Genomic DNA, 13,639 nt, shown 5'->3' on the forward strand with positions numbered 1-13,639 from the left:
TACCCCGGGTTTTCTCCCGTCTCTTCTTCCCACACCAAAAACCTGCTCCTCGTAACAGTCACGCCTCCCTTCAAAATTTGTTGTGGTGTACTTTCTGAGTGCCCCGAGGTTTCCCTTTGCTGAGCAAAGCCCTGAGGTCTATCTTGTGGCACAAATGTCAACACTTGCAGCCGTAACATGTTGATGAAGCATTACTCTTTCAACCCTAGTCCGGAACTGTCTCATCTGTAGTCGGACTGGGGGCGTGCAAATCTCCCTGAAAAACCATGATGTTACTACGCTCTGCGCTGGCATTTGTTTTTGTGAGGCAAATGCCCGCCAGCACAGCTGTCTGAAATAACTCTTTGCCGCGCCCACAACGGCTCACGCCCCTGGGCAAGACCACCATCCTAAATGATCCGTATTTCCACTCTGCGGCTATTTCCACCGGGAGAGACGGGAGCTCCCCACTAAATGTGCAGTGACCTCTGGTGTGTGTGCCGCAAGCACTGGAATAGATCGGTCGCCTCGCCGACGGGGGCATCGGTGTGCTTTCTGGCACGGACCGCACGAGCGCATTTCTAATGTCTCTGTGTTACGCTTGCACGTCGCCGCCGGTCTTCATGTGCCCTTTCCCCCTAAAACCGAGGCGAGGGGTTACTCCTTCTTTCGTCTATTGACTTCACAGTCTTCAAGCGAGTTGCCGCCTGTCTCTCTGGAAGATGATACGAGTTTGAAAACTATCGCGGCTGCACGTTAAGAGGGTTCACTTGTGGGGCACGGAAGCATGGTTTGATTATCCAAATTCAGGTTCTCATGTAGCATCAGTAGTAATGGTAGTAATCGACCCTGCAGATGTGCCTTCTGCAGTGCAGCCCAACCACGCCCGTGCCTCTGACTGGAGTACGGGTGCGGGATGAGGATCTGGTCTTGTTCGGGAACAATAGGGTGGATTCATCGGTGTCGCTGTGCAAGACTCTCCTGCTGGGCACGGGAACGGCACCGATAAAACCACCTGCTGTAAGGCAGGATCATGGAGGATCTTGAGGGCTGCCATGTGCTTTGCCGGCGCCGTTTCCGTAACTGAACGCATGAAGGACACGTCTTGGCGATGCTGCACTTTAGTAACGCTGGCCTCTAGTATTCGGGTGGAAACCCTGGAGCAGCAAAGGAGCCTCCGGACAACAAAGGCGTGGATGGCCACTACGTGTGTAGCGGCACTACAGGTACTTTCAATCACAGTGAGGTAGTGAGCCTACCGCCACGCTTGTATGATGCCGCTTGTGTCGTTGATCACCTGAGAATCCTCCAGCACACATCACGAAGTTTCCGCAGTTGTCCGCGCATCCAGTCCAGCGATACGCGAGAAGATGTGTCTGGTAAACAGCATCACCACACAGGAGAGCGCAAATGAAAAGTCTCATGTGCTGTTTCAGGTGTGTTGGTTCACATGGCTACGCCCGGGTACAGCACAACGCGTACGACCACAAGGATACAATAGTGCAATTGAGCCCCCTCTGACTGCCTGCGCGCGCGCTGCGTTGCCTTAACGGCACCCGCGGTTAATGTGAGCGTCCTCACTGCCCGAAAACACGCCCAGCTGGCTGTGTCAACGTTTCCTCTTGCTACCCATCCTTCGCCGTTTTTCTTAATGCAGTAGTCGTTGGCGGCCTTTTGATAGGGTGAACAGAATGCCTTGTCGCTGGCAATTAAGGACAGCTGGAGGAATGCTGTGACTGATGAGCCAATCGCCGTCGGCGCTCCTTGGCAAGGGACCTTGTTGCTGCATCCGTCCGCGCAGAAAGAGAGTCTCGAAAAATCCAGTAGTCCAACTGGATAGCATGTCCACTCTGGAGACGACAATGAGTTTCCACCAGTGTCAATCCGCGACAGCCAAAGCTGGTAGCAGTGTATCTTCCACTTCCCTTCTCGGCACAGCTGGTCCATTTGAGTTTGGCAGTATTTATCCATTGCCTCCTGTTGTCTGCTCACTATTTGAGTGGCGATGATTCGACGAGTCGTCAAGCATGTAGGAGGGTTCATGGATGACGGAACACAAGTTTCTTCACGCTGTTTGCATGGCCGCAGCGCCGCGAAAGCTTCCACGATATCCTGCTGTTGAATGATATACCCCGAGTGGGAAGGCGATTCTCCTGATGGACAGGGAAACGTTCACCAACTTGAGATATCATGGACCTTTTAAGCACAACTCTCAAGCGCCTTGCTTCCCCTCATCGCGGCGTGTCGTCCACGGCTTACCAGCTGCGATACCGCCGGCGCAGCGCATGATTCCTCCGCAATTATTTGCACAGAAGGAGTGGCCTTCGAGTGATACATCGGCCTGCATTAACCAGCACGACACTCTCCAGAACTGTACCACTGTTCATCGCCTGCTTGTGTTTCTGCTGCAGTGTGATCCTCAATCGTTGGCCGTCTACTCAACACAGTACCATCGCCTGCGTGCCCGGGCTGGACCCCGACATGGCATTGAAGCTCGGTTTCATGTCTTATACTGCTGTCATTCAAACACTGGGCATGCCGAGATGAGTATCTTACCGCGTCTAAGCATATCCATCGGTTCTCCGCGGGATAATACCTCCCGATGTTCCCGCTGTTCACGAACTTGCACATTGCGTCTACTACATGCTGGAACGTGCTGCAGTATGACCACTTGCGCTTGCTTATGAACGCCGAAAGGGCTGGTATTGGCGGTGAGGCCACCGTCTGCGCTGTCACCGTGCCAGTGCAATTCATCTGGTTTCCGCAGTCATCCACGCACTGTACGTTTTTTCCATGTGCATGTAGTCCGGATGCTTCGTAGCACCTCCAATCCACAGACGAGTCTCGGCGACCAGGGCCAAACCTGGCTACAGCCGCGCCAACTTTGCAAAACTCGTTGCGGTTGTCGGTCCCCGCACAAAACTTCTGAAGTTGCTTGGTGCAGTAATCGTTCAGGTCTCGCTGTAGTCTCGAAACTCACAATCACATGCACGCACCAAGCACACACTCTCACATCTGATACAAGCTGTTAACTGTTAAAGGCAGACAACACATGAGTCCCGGCATGGCACATCGTGAAACCGCACAAACGGGCACTCCCAAGCGTACCTGCGGATGGTGACGCCACGGTAACTGTGGCCTCAGGTGAATAATTTGTTGTCAGAGGAGTGTCATCCATGTTTTCGGACGAAGAACGGGGAAGTCTTGCTGTCCTCGAACCCATCCACGAAGGCACCTGATGAACTGTTGCAACTGTTGCCGTCATGGGTGGTTCCGGGTCTGAAGACGCAATTTGCAGCGCTGCTGCTGGCGCCACTGTCATCGACACCGGTGGGACGAATACGTGCGACGGTATCAACGCTGTTGTCTCTGTCTCTGCAGTACGCAGAGGCGGCAGTCCCTGGAGCCCGGAAGAATGTGCGTTCCTGGTGACTGCCACATCAGGACCTGGCGACCGGGTTGTGGCCGGTGCTGCTTCAGTGGTCAGCCCATTTGACGATGCGCCCGCAGTTTTATTCGTGGCATCCGCATCTGCAGGAGTTCTCGTTGAGCGCCGCGAGGCCATTCTTCGACGCGGGTGTCCCTCTCCACGCGCGTTGAACCTTGAATCGAGTGTAGAAGTTAGTACAAAAAGGGCACCAAGCAGCCAAACAAGCTTCGACATCCTGACCTGCACGTGCTGTAGCAATACCTCTTTGTTGACGCGCTGTCCAAATGGGCTGGCAAAGCACCCTCTAGCTCCGCCCGCACTCGAAGGAAGTTTCCACTGGGAAACCAAAGCGTGCAATGCGTTAACGAGTAATCTTCAAACGGGTCAGCGGCACTCTTTTCGTCTTCAAAAAATGATACAGCATGATAGTTGCCAGAGGGAGGCGCCGTCTCCAAGACTGCCGCCGTGCAGGCTTACTGGTCGGCCGAGCACCGTCAGAACTCGTGCCCAGTATGGCACATGTCTACGCTATCCGTTACACCTGCCTCTTTTTCCTTCTCGATATTTTCACTGGACTCGCTGCGACATTCAGGAACCTTGGTGTCAACGACACGCAGGCGCAACGAGAGTACTTTCGTTTTGCGAGGTCGGGCGTGCGCACCGTTGATCCATTGTGTGGTGGTCCGTTGATCTGCGTTGTTCGGAAGGGGCCAGGGTTTACCAACAAACGGGGGTTCCTAGTAGAGCCATGCCAGTCAGAGGCAAAGATACATTTCCGCTCAGCAGAAGGACATGATTGAGCAGCACAGTCCACCGCGAGAAGCAATATTGCCGAAATCGACCAAACTCGTGATTCACCAACAAAACGTGTTCGTGTGTGCACCGGAGGGCGGGTGTTGCCACTTCCACTTTGCACTGGAACGCACGCCAGCCGGTTGTGCACTCGTCCGTGGAATCCAACTCCACGTGGTGTGCCGCATTATCGTGAGAAAATCTAACTCAAGCACGTAAATAGCCCCAAGTCAACCCCCCATCACAAAGAGCGTGGCGCCGGTTCAGCCCCTCGCACACTATGTCAACCTGCGTGCTACCATGAGGGAAGCAAGGAAACTTTCTTAGCAACAGGCGAGCCAGAGATCAATCTCGTCACACGTAGCTGCTGATGCTGACATAGCAATGCTCGCCGACTGGTTTGTGCCGCGTGCGCACTTGAGGCCATTGGCTGGGCAGCGTCTAGTGCCGACGCCCGTGTAATCCCCTTAGCGACACTACTACGTGCTGCTTTGCATAGTCACCTCGCAGGCCACGCGGTTTCAAATGGACGGGGGTTCCACAGGGGTTGAAGCTTTGCGGCTTGCATACCACCAGCCTCCCCAGACTATGGGGTGTTCTCGGTGACTCCTTCATGGCGACTAACCTGGGCCTCTGCCGCATGCTCTGCTTTAATAGGAACATCTAATTGCTGCGTACCACCATCACGCAGTGAGAGCACTTCGGCAGCCACGTTGCCTCCAACCATACAGTTTGTGCACGCGGTCGAACTGTGGAAGCAGTCACAGAGTGTTAATTCGAGCGTTAGCGTTCCATGATGCTGAGGGCACTCGCTCACTGCTTCTGTCCTCGGGAGCTGCACCCTCTGTTCGGCAGAATCGTACTTGCACAGTTACATGGTGTCATCTGTTATGAGCGTGCGCTACGGTGGCTCAGAGGCTGATGGCATTTTATAACCAAGGCGTCATCACCTGTAACAGTGAAAAGTTGCTGCGACGTACAAGCACACAGCGTAATCCGGCAGAGAACCGTCAGCGCCGTGCGTCTTTCGTCCACGGCAGCTTCGCGCTCCGTGACCCCCTCGCTGCTCGCACCCCTATTGCTCTCACCTAAACCGTTTCAAACCTGGCACGCCCCCGCGAACCTGTACCAGCTTGTTTGGCTGAGTTAAAAGCGTCTTTGGAGAACCCAGTAAGGTTTGGAGAATGCCACGTAGCGGTCTTCCACCAGATAGAACAACAACGGCACCCGAATGCTGAACTCCCACGTGAGCGCGGCGGCACAGCTGACAAAAGTGTCACTCCCCTTGGCGGATTTTATATCTGGCTCATCATTAATCATGTTTTCCTTCCCACATCCGGTACCGCTAAGCGTTGACATCTGTGTCGGTCTTCACAAACTTCCCCCCTCTTGTCGAGTAACTCCCCTCGCAAATAGAAGACTCAATGCGGTACAACCAAGAGGGCCCCTCTGGGGGGGGTGCCTCTCTCTCATCAGGGTCCATGCTGCGTGGGATTGCCGTATCCCCCCGAAGCCGCGTCTGCGTATGGATTCGGCCTAACTCCCGAGCAGTACGGCGGCGCCTGGGCTGTCCCTTCGCACAATTGACCATCGAGGCAGGGGTCCGGCACGTTGGAAATAACGTCTTCTAAGCCCTCGTCTCCCAAGGAGTCCCCGCTTTCTTCTGCATCTGGCAAACAGTGATATGAAGCAAAACCATAAGCCCGCGCACTAGAGTTACAGCAGCATGGAGCACAAACTGTGAACATCGGCTACCTCATGACAATCTCCCGCTGGCTACTGTGAGATGAGCCAAAATAAGCTGATGCTGATCTGCAGTTGATCTACTCGCTTACCGGATATTCACTCACCGCCTGTTCCACTGCTTGGGCACAAAATGAATTCTCCGCAGTGGCCCGCACAGCCTACCCAGCGCGTCGAGGGCATGTGATCCTGCAGCGGTGCGCGGCAAGCATGCACAGAGACTTGTGTGATCTATGTGCAACATGACCCAGCAGCCGAATGTTTTTCTGCTGAGAGCACGAAGCCCAGCGAGCACTGGCCATTTGATACTTACCAAGCTGAAGCACTCCCACCTATAAGAGTTGCAGTTCTGCCTTGCCACCCAACCTGAGCCATGTTTTTCTGAGCAGTAGGCGTTCCCCGCCTTCTGGTATGCTGAACAGTAGGTGGGGTCACTGGCAATCCTCGTTAGCTGAGGCAGGTCGACGGATGTGGACGACTCCTCTATGCGCCGACCCTGGCATCGTATTAGATTGCCGCATCCGTCAATACAGTTCGATAGGCGAGTGAAGTCAAGATGGGACACCGGGTAACATTTCCATGTCCCTGATACCTTCGGCACGCCGCCGACATCATACCGGGCCAACCACAGTCCATAACACTCTTCTGTCTGCGTGCCCTCTCTGCACGCCTCGTCCATCGCCTCCTGGCATGCTCTTTGTAGCGCCATTTGCTGCGCTGAGAGGCTCTGAAGTGCCACTGTTTGCTCGCGTGTCAGGCACTGCGGGGGATTCACGAGACGCGGCATGCAGATGTCGTCCGGGCTTTCACATGGCCATAGTGCCTCGAAGGCAGATTCCATGTCCGTGTGTTGAATGACATACAATGTGTATTGCGGTAGTTCGCCTGAAAACCGTATGGACACACGGGTCAGAATACGTGTCCGCCTTCTTTGCGGTTCGATGGTTGAGTGGAATGTGATGCTGTGGTAATCGTCGGCACTTGAGGACAGCCAAACGAATACATACACGTGTGCCTATTTTCCATCTTCTTACCTCTCACCAACCCTCCTGCACACGGTACTGGTCCTCCGCAGTTGTCTGCACAGTAGCTGGCTCCATCGAGAGCAACATCACTCTGCAGAAGAAAATCGCACTATATTTCCGCCGGAAATCTCCTTTGGACATAATTAACGACATGCGCACCCGTACATCTAAGTGTAAGCCGAAGGAAGGTAGCCCCAGATATTTAAGCTCACGGGGTCAAAACATATCCATCGCCTTCGGATATGGTCGTATCTGGCGACGCCTCCAGATTTGCCGGAGCTGCACATAGCGTTTGCAGTCAGTTGGTAGGACGAACAGTAGGCCTGCTTGCGCTGCTGAATCCAGTTGTTCATCTCCGGGAAAGCTACACCAAATGTATCTGATGGAGTCGCCTCGCCTATGCATTGTATCACGTTTCCACAATTGTCTACGCATCCAACATGCCTTCTTGCATCATTAATTTCTTCCTTCTTGTAGCAGCGCCAAGCCATGGCGCCTCCAGGCTCGTCTGGGCCATAGCGGGCGACCACGGGAGATTTTATGCAGTAAGTGGTCCCCATCACTTTTGCCGCACACAACTCCTCGAACCGCTCATTGCAGTACTCGTTTATATCCTTCTGGAGCTTAGCGACGGGAGCTGAACGCACATCATACTGGATAAGGGCCTCTACCATGCGTTGCATCTGACCTCTTCAGGCCAGACCCGCGGAGGCAACTCGACACGCTGTAAGTATGAGAAAGCTTACGGTTAGCAGATACGCTTGTTATTGTTGGCGTGGGGTATGCGGCGGAGGCCAGTACCACCCCTGCCAAAACGGATATCGTTGTTGCTGTGGCTGCAGCAAGTGGGCTACCGGAGCAGGCAGGTAGGGCTCCTGTATTCAGCGCCATTGCTGCCATGCAGGATGCCGCTGTCAGTGCTTCCACAGAATATTTGGTCAAGGGGGTCTGGAGGGTATATTGAAAACATTTGTTTCCTGTGTTTTCACCTGGTCCGCGTTCTGGCAAGGCGCCCTTCGCAGCAAAGGAAGCCATTGCCATACCTGCACCAAATGTAAAAAATACGGCGACAGCTAAATGCCGTCGACCATCTTTTGCTGCTGATGCGATGGCGATTCTCAAGCGCTAGCAAACGGGGAAACACTGCCTGGGAACCTTACCGCTTGAGCCGCTCACAAACACCGTCGTGAAAACACTCTCTAGGAGTAAGCGTTTGCTGTGACGCTCCATGGGCAGGCGAAAGCAAAGAACAACCGCGTTAGTAGAGTAGCGGCCGTGGAGTTCAGTGTGGAGCAACATACCGGGCGCAGGAGCTTCTCCGTTTGAGCACCAGTGCGCGCAATGCCGCATCCCTCCCCCCTCGTCCACAGTTCGACCGCGCTCCTCGTCTCATCCCCTCTCCCATTTGTCCAGTAACATGTGGTAGACTAAGCCAGTAGATTCCAGACACCCCCATGCGCCCATGACAGTGCAATGCCCCTGTTGAAAAGAAGTTATCCCCCACAGGCATGGGGATGGGAAGCAGTAGTAACCTACGGGAGAGTCTTCGGAGCTGGTCCAGTGGCACGTGTATCACGAGCGCGTCTCCCGTGAACGCTGGGTACCCGCACCTGTGACAAGCGTGCAGTAGTGTGTTCTATTTATGCGGACATTGCGTTCCCAGAGCATCTCTGTTGTCTAAAAGAGCAGAAGACGAATCGAACAACGGACACCTGACCCAAGTAAAGCTTTTGCGTACTATCTCTCTACATCCGTTGCTATGGCGCAATGCTATCAAGTAGAGCCTGTGTGCGAGTCGTGTGGCACTGGTAAGACAAGAGAAGTTGTAGCGGGGATCCGTGAGCCAAAGTTGCCAACGTCTCCGCTGGCAGCACTGGGGGCGCAGAGTCAAGCTCTCACAATACGTATGTGTTCTCGAAACCCCGCGGCAGATGCGTGTGACACAGCCCCCGCCACACGCCATCCTTCGGGTGGGCGCTGCCACTACCCTACGGAACGATCACACGCCAGAGGATACCCCCCAGCTTGCCAACAGTTCAGGTGTATGTATGCTCGGGTGTCTTGTTATTGAAGCCGGCGCACACGACTACCCGAAAGGCTTGGACCTGCGCAGACAACATCCTCTCCCACTCAGGCAGAGGATCCCCCCTAAAGGCAGGGTTGCGTGATGTACCCGCACGTGCAACAACCGCCACCGGCGACAAGATGTGTGAGGGTCCGAAAAAGAAAGCACCGCGCGTACAGCGGAACAGCCTTCCGGTGGGACGATGAAACTTCCGTTTTATGTGGGGATTCGCTGCGTGCTGCGCCCACCGGGTGGAAGCTTGCGAAGCCAGTGGTGGTGTAACGACGAATGGCTACACAGAAGTAATGTCTCGCATCCACCTGGAATGTTAGAGCTGCGATCTCTCGTTCCTGTATCCGCCTCGTCAATTCGCTGACTCGTCCCGCTCCATAATGAGGGCAGCTGGAGCTCACAGACGGCGTGCTGCATTGTCTATACATGGACCATGCACCAACTTCACGCGGTTGTGAAAAAGACTACCATTTAACGACAGTTTTTAGCACGGAGCCTGGGAGCACCCACGTACATCCTTTTGAGCGGCCACCCTCGGCGGAAGACGCGAAGTTCCCGTGCCCGTGAACAGGCGCTTCGTTTCGCTGGCCTCCCACAAACGAGATGCCCCTTTTCTCAAGAGGCCGATCACGATGCCAAGCTTCTTCTCTGGCGAAAGGAAACACACATGGAGCCAGACTGTGCAATGGGTTCCTTAGTAACAGATCAACAGCAGCGATGCCGAGATACCTCAGTGTCGCTCTCCTCACCGCCTCCGTCTTCAAGGCAGGACCGTACATACGGTACCCATAGATTCAATCGATGCAGCAAGACGTCAACTTATACGATGGGTGCCAGCTGGCTCGGCCGAACACGTCAGTCTGGGTCCGGCGGCCGAAGAAGCGCCTGTGCACGTGAGACGTTCAGAGCACTCTCATCGACGTCCGTAGCCTAAGGAGACACAGCGGGGAACTTTTCAGGCACGACCATAAGCCACTTGGATAAATGTTGCTCCGGCGATGCTGCCGTTCCCTCTGCTTGAACGATGCTGCGAATGCATTGTTCGATTTTTTTGAGCGAGCCCAGTTTATTCTTTTGGACACCTGCCACTGCACTGTTGGGCTCTGTCCGACATGCCGATGTCTGTGTTTGGAGACTCTGTGTTTCACCCTCCATTCCACGCAATACCTTCCTCGAAGCTAGTCGCCGTCCTGCACTTCGCAGCCTCCGTCTTTGTAAGGGGGCAGTCAACTTGTAGTATTCGTGTATGTCCTCAACGTCCCTCGCTTCTAGCCGCTGTGCTTCAGTGCAAGCATGAGCATGCAACGCAGAGGCCGACACTTTCTGGCCTACCCACCAGGCCAAGCGCTCCAAAACATGCCTCCACTGGGCTGCAATATTGTGCGCTGCTCCGTCAAAGATACCTTCCACTTCTGTTCCCCTGCGCATTGCTACGACTGGCATGAGATCCTTGGATACTCTTCGGAGCTGATACGCTGTCATCGGCATTCGTACCTTGACTCCACCAAGCACGGAAAAGGGGCCTGCGTACCTTTTCTCGGTGCCACTGTTTGAGGTTTGGTAAGCTCGTGTGCACAAGAAGTCTTATGGAACGGTGCCCGCTGCACGCGAAGCCTCTCATAAAACCGTGTCTACACGGTGGGCAAGGTCGCAGCTAGACCATATATAGTACTCCGCACCTGGCTCGTCCACACACTGGGTTCCTTAATAGTCGAAACGCCTCCCGTTTCCTCAGGTTGCGGAGTTTCCAGCCCATGATGGCTTCCCGTTCCGCCGTCATGTGAACGGTGGGTGACAGTAGCCAGTAGTGCCACCGGTAAGGCGCGGACGACAAGTAGTTGATTCATGTAAGCTGCATGGTTTTACTTTTTCTCAGCGGTGGGAACAGACGGAAATCGCGTTAGTTGGAGCTGAGCGAATTCCCTTTCCAGCAGGAACGGGGGGAGCGGGAACGGGGGGAGCGGGAACGGGGAGAGGAGGTGTAGCGGGAGTTTTCACCTGAGTCACCTGGGGGGCGGCAGAGCGAGCATCAATTGAGACTTTGTCGGTCTTGGCGCCACGACTGCGGAGGGAGAGGAGCGCCAGGAACATGGCAGCGACAAACGCAGACGCGAGGCATGTGTGCCGCTGCAACCACAAATCAGGCCGGCTGCGCTGCGCACCAGTTGTTGAATCGCTGGGCGACGACTCAGATGACGAGCAGCGCTACTCCTTTGTTCCACCATTGACGGCACTCGTTCCGTAGACGCGTCTGAGTGTTCTACGTACAGCCAACTGTCAGAACGACCCGGCTTGAATGGAGAAACTAGGTTATCTGTGGAGATACGTAGCGGCCACGGGATGTCCACCGGCCCGTGCGGCTGGGTGACCCCTACGCAAACAGCTCCGGCGACTCCATGGATGCAGACAGCCTAGTTTCGCCGTTCGAGTCGGATCGTTCGGACAGCCGGTAACTGATCCCTGTGGCTCAGAAGTCGAACCATACATACATCAAGACTATCTTCCATTGAGGCACCAGTAATCGCTTGAATATCTGGACGAGCAAGCGTCTAGCGACAATTCCCGATACGTGGAGGTGCTGCAGGATAGAGTAGGACGGGGCCTGTCGACTGGAAGACTCGGTGTAGACTTCTAACAACCAACAGTCGACGCAGTGGCACGGCAGAGCTGTCTGGTCAGGGAGCCCCAGCAGAATGGCTGCCACAGGAAAAGATGAGATATAACAGACATCAGAGCAGGGTTGAATTCCGATCGGTTGTGGTGGGTCCGAAGATGTGGAACAACGAAAGCGGTGAGCTATGGCGCATGTGAACTGGAAAGATATGTGGCGTGTATGGCCCTCTGTTCGAGCGGGAGTTTTCGCGCACCCTTTCCGGGAAAAGACGCACAATGACAACGGCCATGCCCTATTTTTTTTGCTTTCTACCAAAGACATCTCAGCTATCGCCATTTGTTGTTTGAATTGTTGGGGCTCAATTCTTTCAAAAGACCACGTGCTCGCGCAAGTGATACCACTGCCCGCACGACAGGTAAAGCACGTCGAGCGTTCTCGAGCATGCTTACGCTTGCCACATTCAGCATGCGTGTTTCTCAAACGACTTGTGGGCTGACCCGCTGAACAATTGCGAGCCCAAGGTGCCGAAACGAGATTTGAGAGTCGCCTTCTCAGCCGCTGCAGAGTCCACGAGTTGCTTGGGGGGCGCTGTTACGTCGCTTCACCTCTTTTCGAGGGTAGCTTGCAGTTCCGAGCATGAACCAGCTGAACAGTGGCTACGTGTGTGCTCGGCAAGACGGACAGGCAAGCTTTGTTTTTTCCTGTGTTCGGACTTAGGACATGTTCATTATCGCGGCGCCGCCAATAGCTGCTTAGGTTTGACCCGATGGCAGAACACAGGCACCAAAGAGATTCTTTTTGGAGCTGTAACACCCCTGGGTTTCGCAGGCGAATGCAGCGTCGGGTCCGCACGGACCGCACGAGACACCGTTGAGCTTGCATGGTAAAGTACATGCGTACAAACGAAGCTACAGAAAATGATTGTCCACTGTGATTATTCATCATCAGGCAATTCACACACCAGGTAGTTGGAAACTAATCCAGTAAAACTTTTTGTTAACAGCGCCAAGCTGACAAAAGCTGGTCCAAGCCGCTACCGCAGAAAGTACAGCCATGTACTCGGGCACGGGTGCATGCAGTTTGGCGCATGCAGCTCGTAGAACGAATCCTCAGATGACACGTCACGGGAGAATTAGACGCGCTGAACCACAATCTCTTGGTTACCGGGCGGGTTTTCGCTTTTCCGTTGACTGCTACAAGCGGATAACCGAAATGCGTCTTCTGCTGGATGTTCTGTTGCGGTGACTTGCCGCTGCAAGCTTGTGCGGATGGGTGTCTGTCATGCGCAGGTAGACAACCTGTCATTCGACGTAATATCGTGCTCTGGGTTCCACCATCACACTTGACCCGTGTGAATGTAAGCATTCTGTTTCCTGCGGTTTTTTGAGGTGGTCCGCCTTTCGTCCTCAACCACATGCAGTTTGCCCGCCGCACGGATTACGCCGCGAACAACAACGAGCAAACCCGAGGCAAACCACGCGGCTGTTTAGCGTTTCGTCTCTCTCGCTCTCTTGCGCCGCTAGGAGAGGAGCTTCCGCGACTCGCGTGTAAAGTATGAGCAAGATGCATGGCTTTACCCCCGATTACCCCAGACGAAAATCCCTCTGAGCAGGGCAGCATTCGGACGAGGGAGCCTTGCGTCAAGTGTTGCGTTTCGTCGCTCGGCTACCTTACCCAGCACCACAGTCAGCCGTTTCGGGCATTTTGCCTATCGCCTTCACTCGAAACGAACCCTAGATTGGCCCGAATATCGCTCTGCCTGTTTTGCTGCGGAGGCCTTACCGTTGCAGGCCTGTTTTTGTTTCGCTCTTTTCGCCTTGTCGCTTCGCTCGTTCAGTCCATTTCGCCCGCGTGAGTGCGTCTGCGGGATTCACCTGGTTGTTTTTGTTCTCGTCCCGCAGTCTACCTATTTTCTACAGATCTCACGACTCTAGGGCCTGCGCTCGCCTTGAAAGCAAGTTCTTTTTTTTAAAGGCAAG

The 13,639-nt window shown here is 54.4% G+C and overlaps 2 protein-coding genes across 2 annotated transcripts; both read right to left on the reverse strand.

Annotated features, from left to right (window-relative positions):
- Positions 1 to 1,234: 1,234 nt before the first annotated feature.
- On the reverse strand, positions 1,235 to 2,733 carry BESB_023040 (putative microneme protein; the record flags this gene model as incomplete). The annotated part of the gene is made up of 4 exons (XM_029361006.1): positions 1,235 to 1,276; positions 1,561 to 2,132; positions 2,239 to 2,320; positions 2,536 to 2,733. The coding sequence occupies 4 exons, from the start codon at positions 2,731 to 2,733 to the stop codon at positions 1,235 to 1,237; spliced, it is 894 nt and encodes a 297-aa protein (XP_029215821.1).
- Positions 2,734 to 5,673: 2,940 nt separating this feature from the next.
- On the reverse strand, positions 5,674 to 7,652 carry BESB_023050 (putative microneme protein; the record flags this gene model as incomplete). Its single annotated transcript, XM_029361007.1, has 5 exons — positions 5,674 to 5,870; positions 6,052 to 6,133; positions 6,258 to 6,829; positions 6,979 to 7,060; positions 7,182 to 7,652. 5 exons carry the CDS (start codon positions 7,650 to 7,652, stop codon positions 5,674 to 5,676), a joined length of 1,404 nt encoding a protein of 467 aa, XP_029215822.1.
- Positions 7,653 to 13,639: the final 5,987 nt, after the last annotated feature.

This window comes from Besnoitia besnoiti, chromosome XII (assembly GCF_002563875.1).
Source record: "Besnoitia besnoiti strain Bb-Ger1 chromosome XII, whole genome shotgun sequence".
Classification (NCBI taxonomy): Eukaryota; Apicomplexa; class Conoidasida; order Eucoccidiorida; family Sarcocystidae; genus Besnoitia; species Besnoitia besnoiti.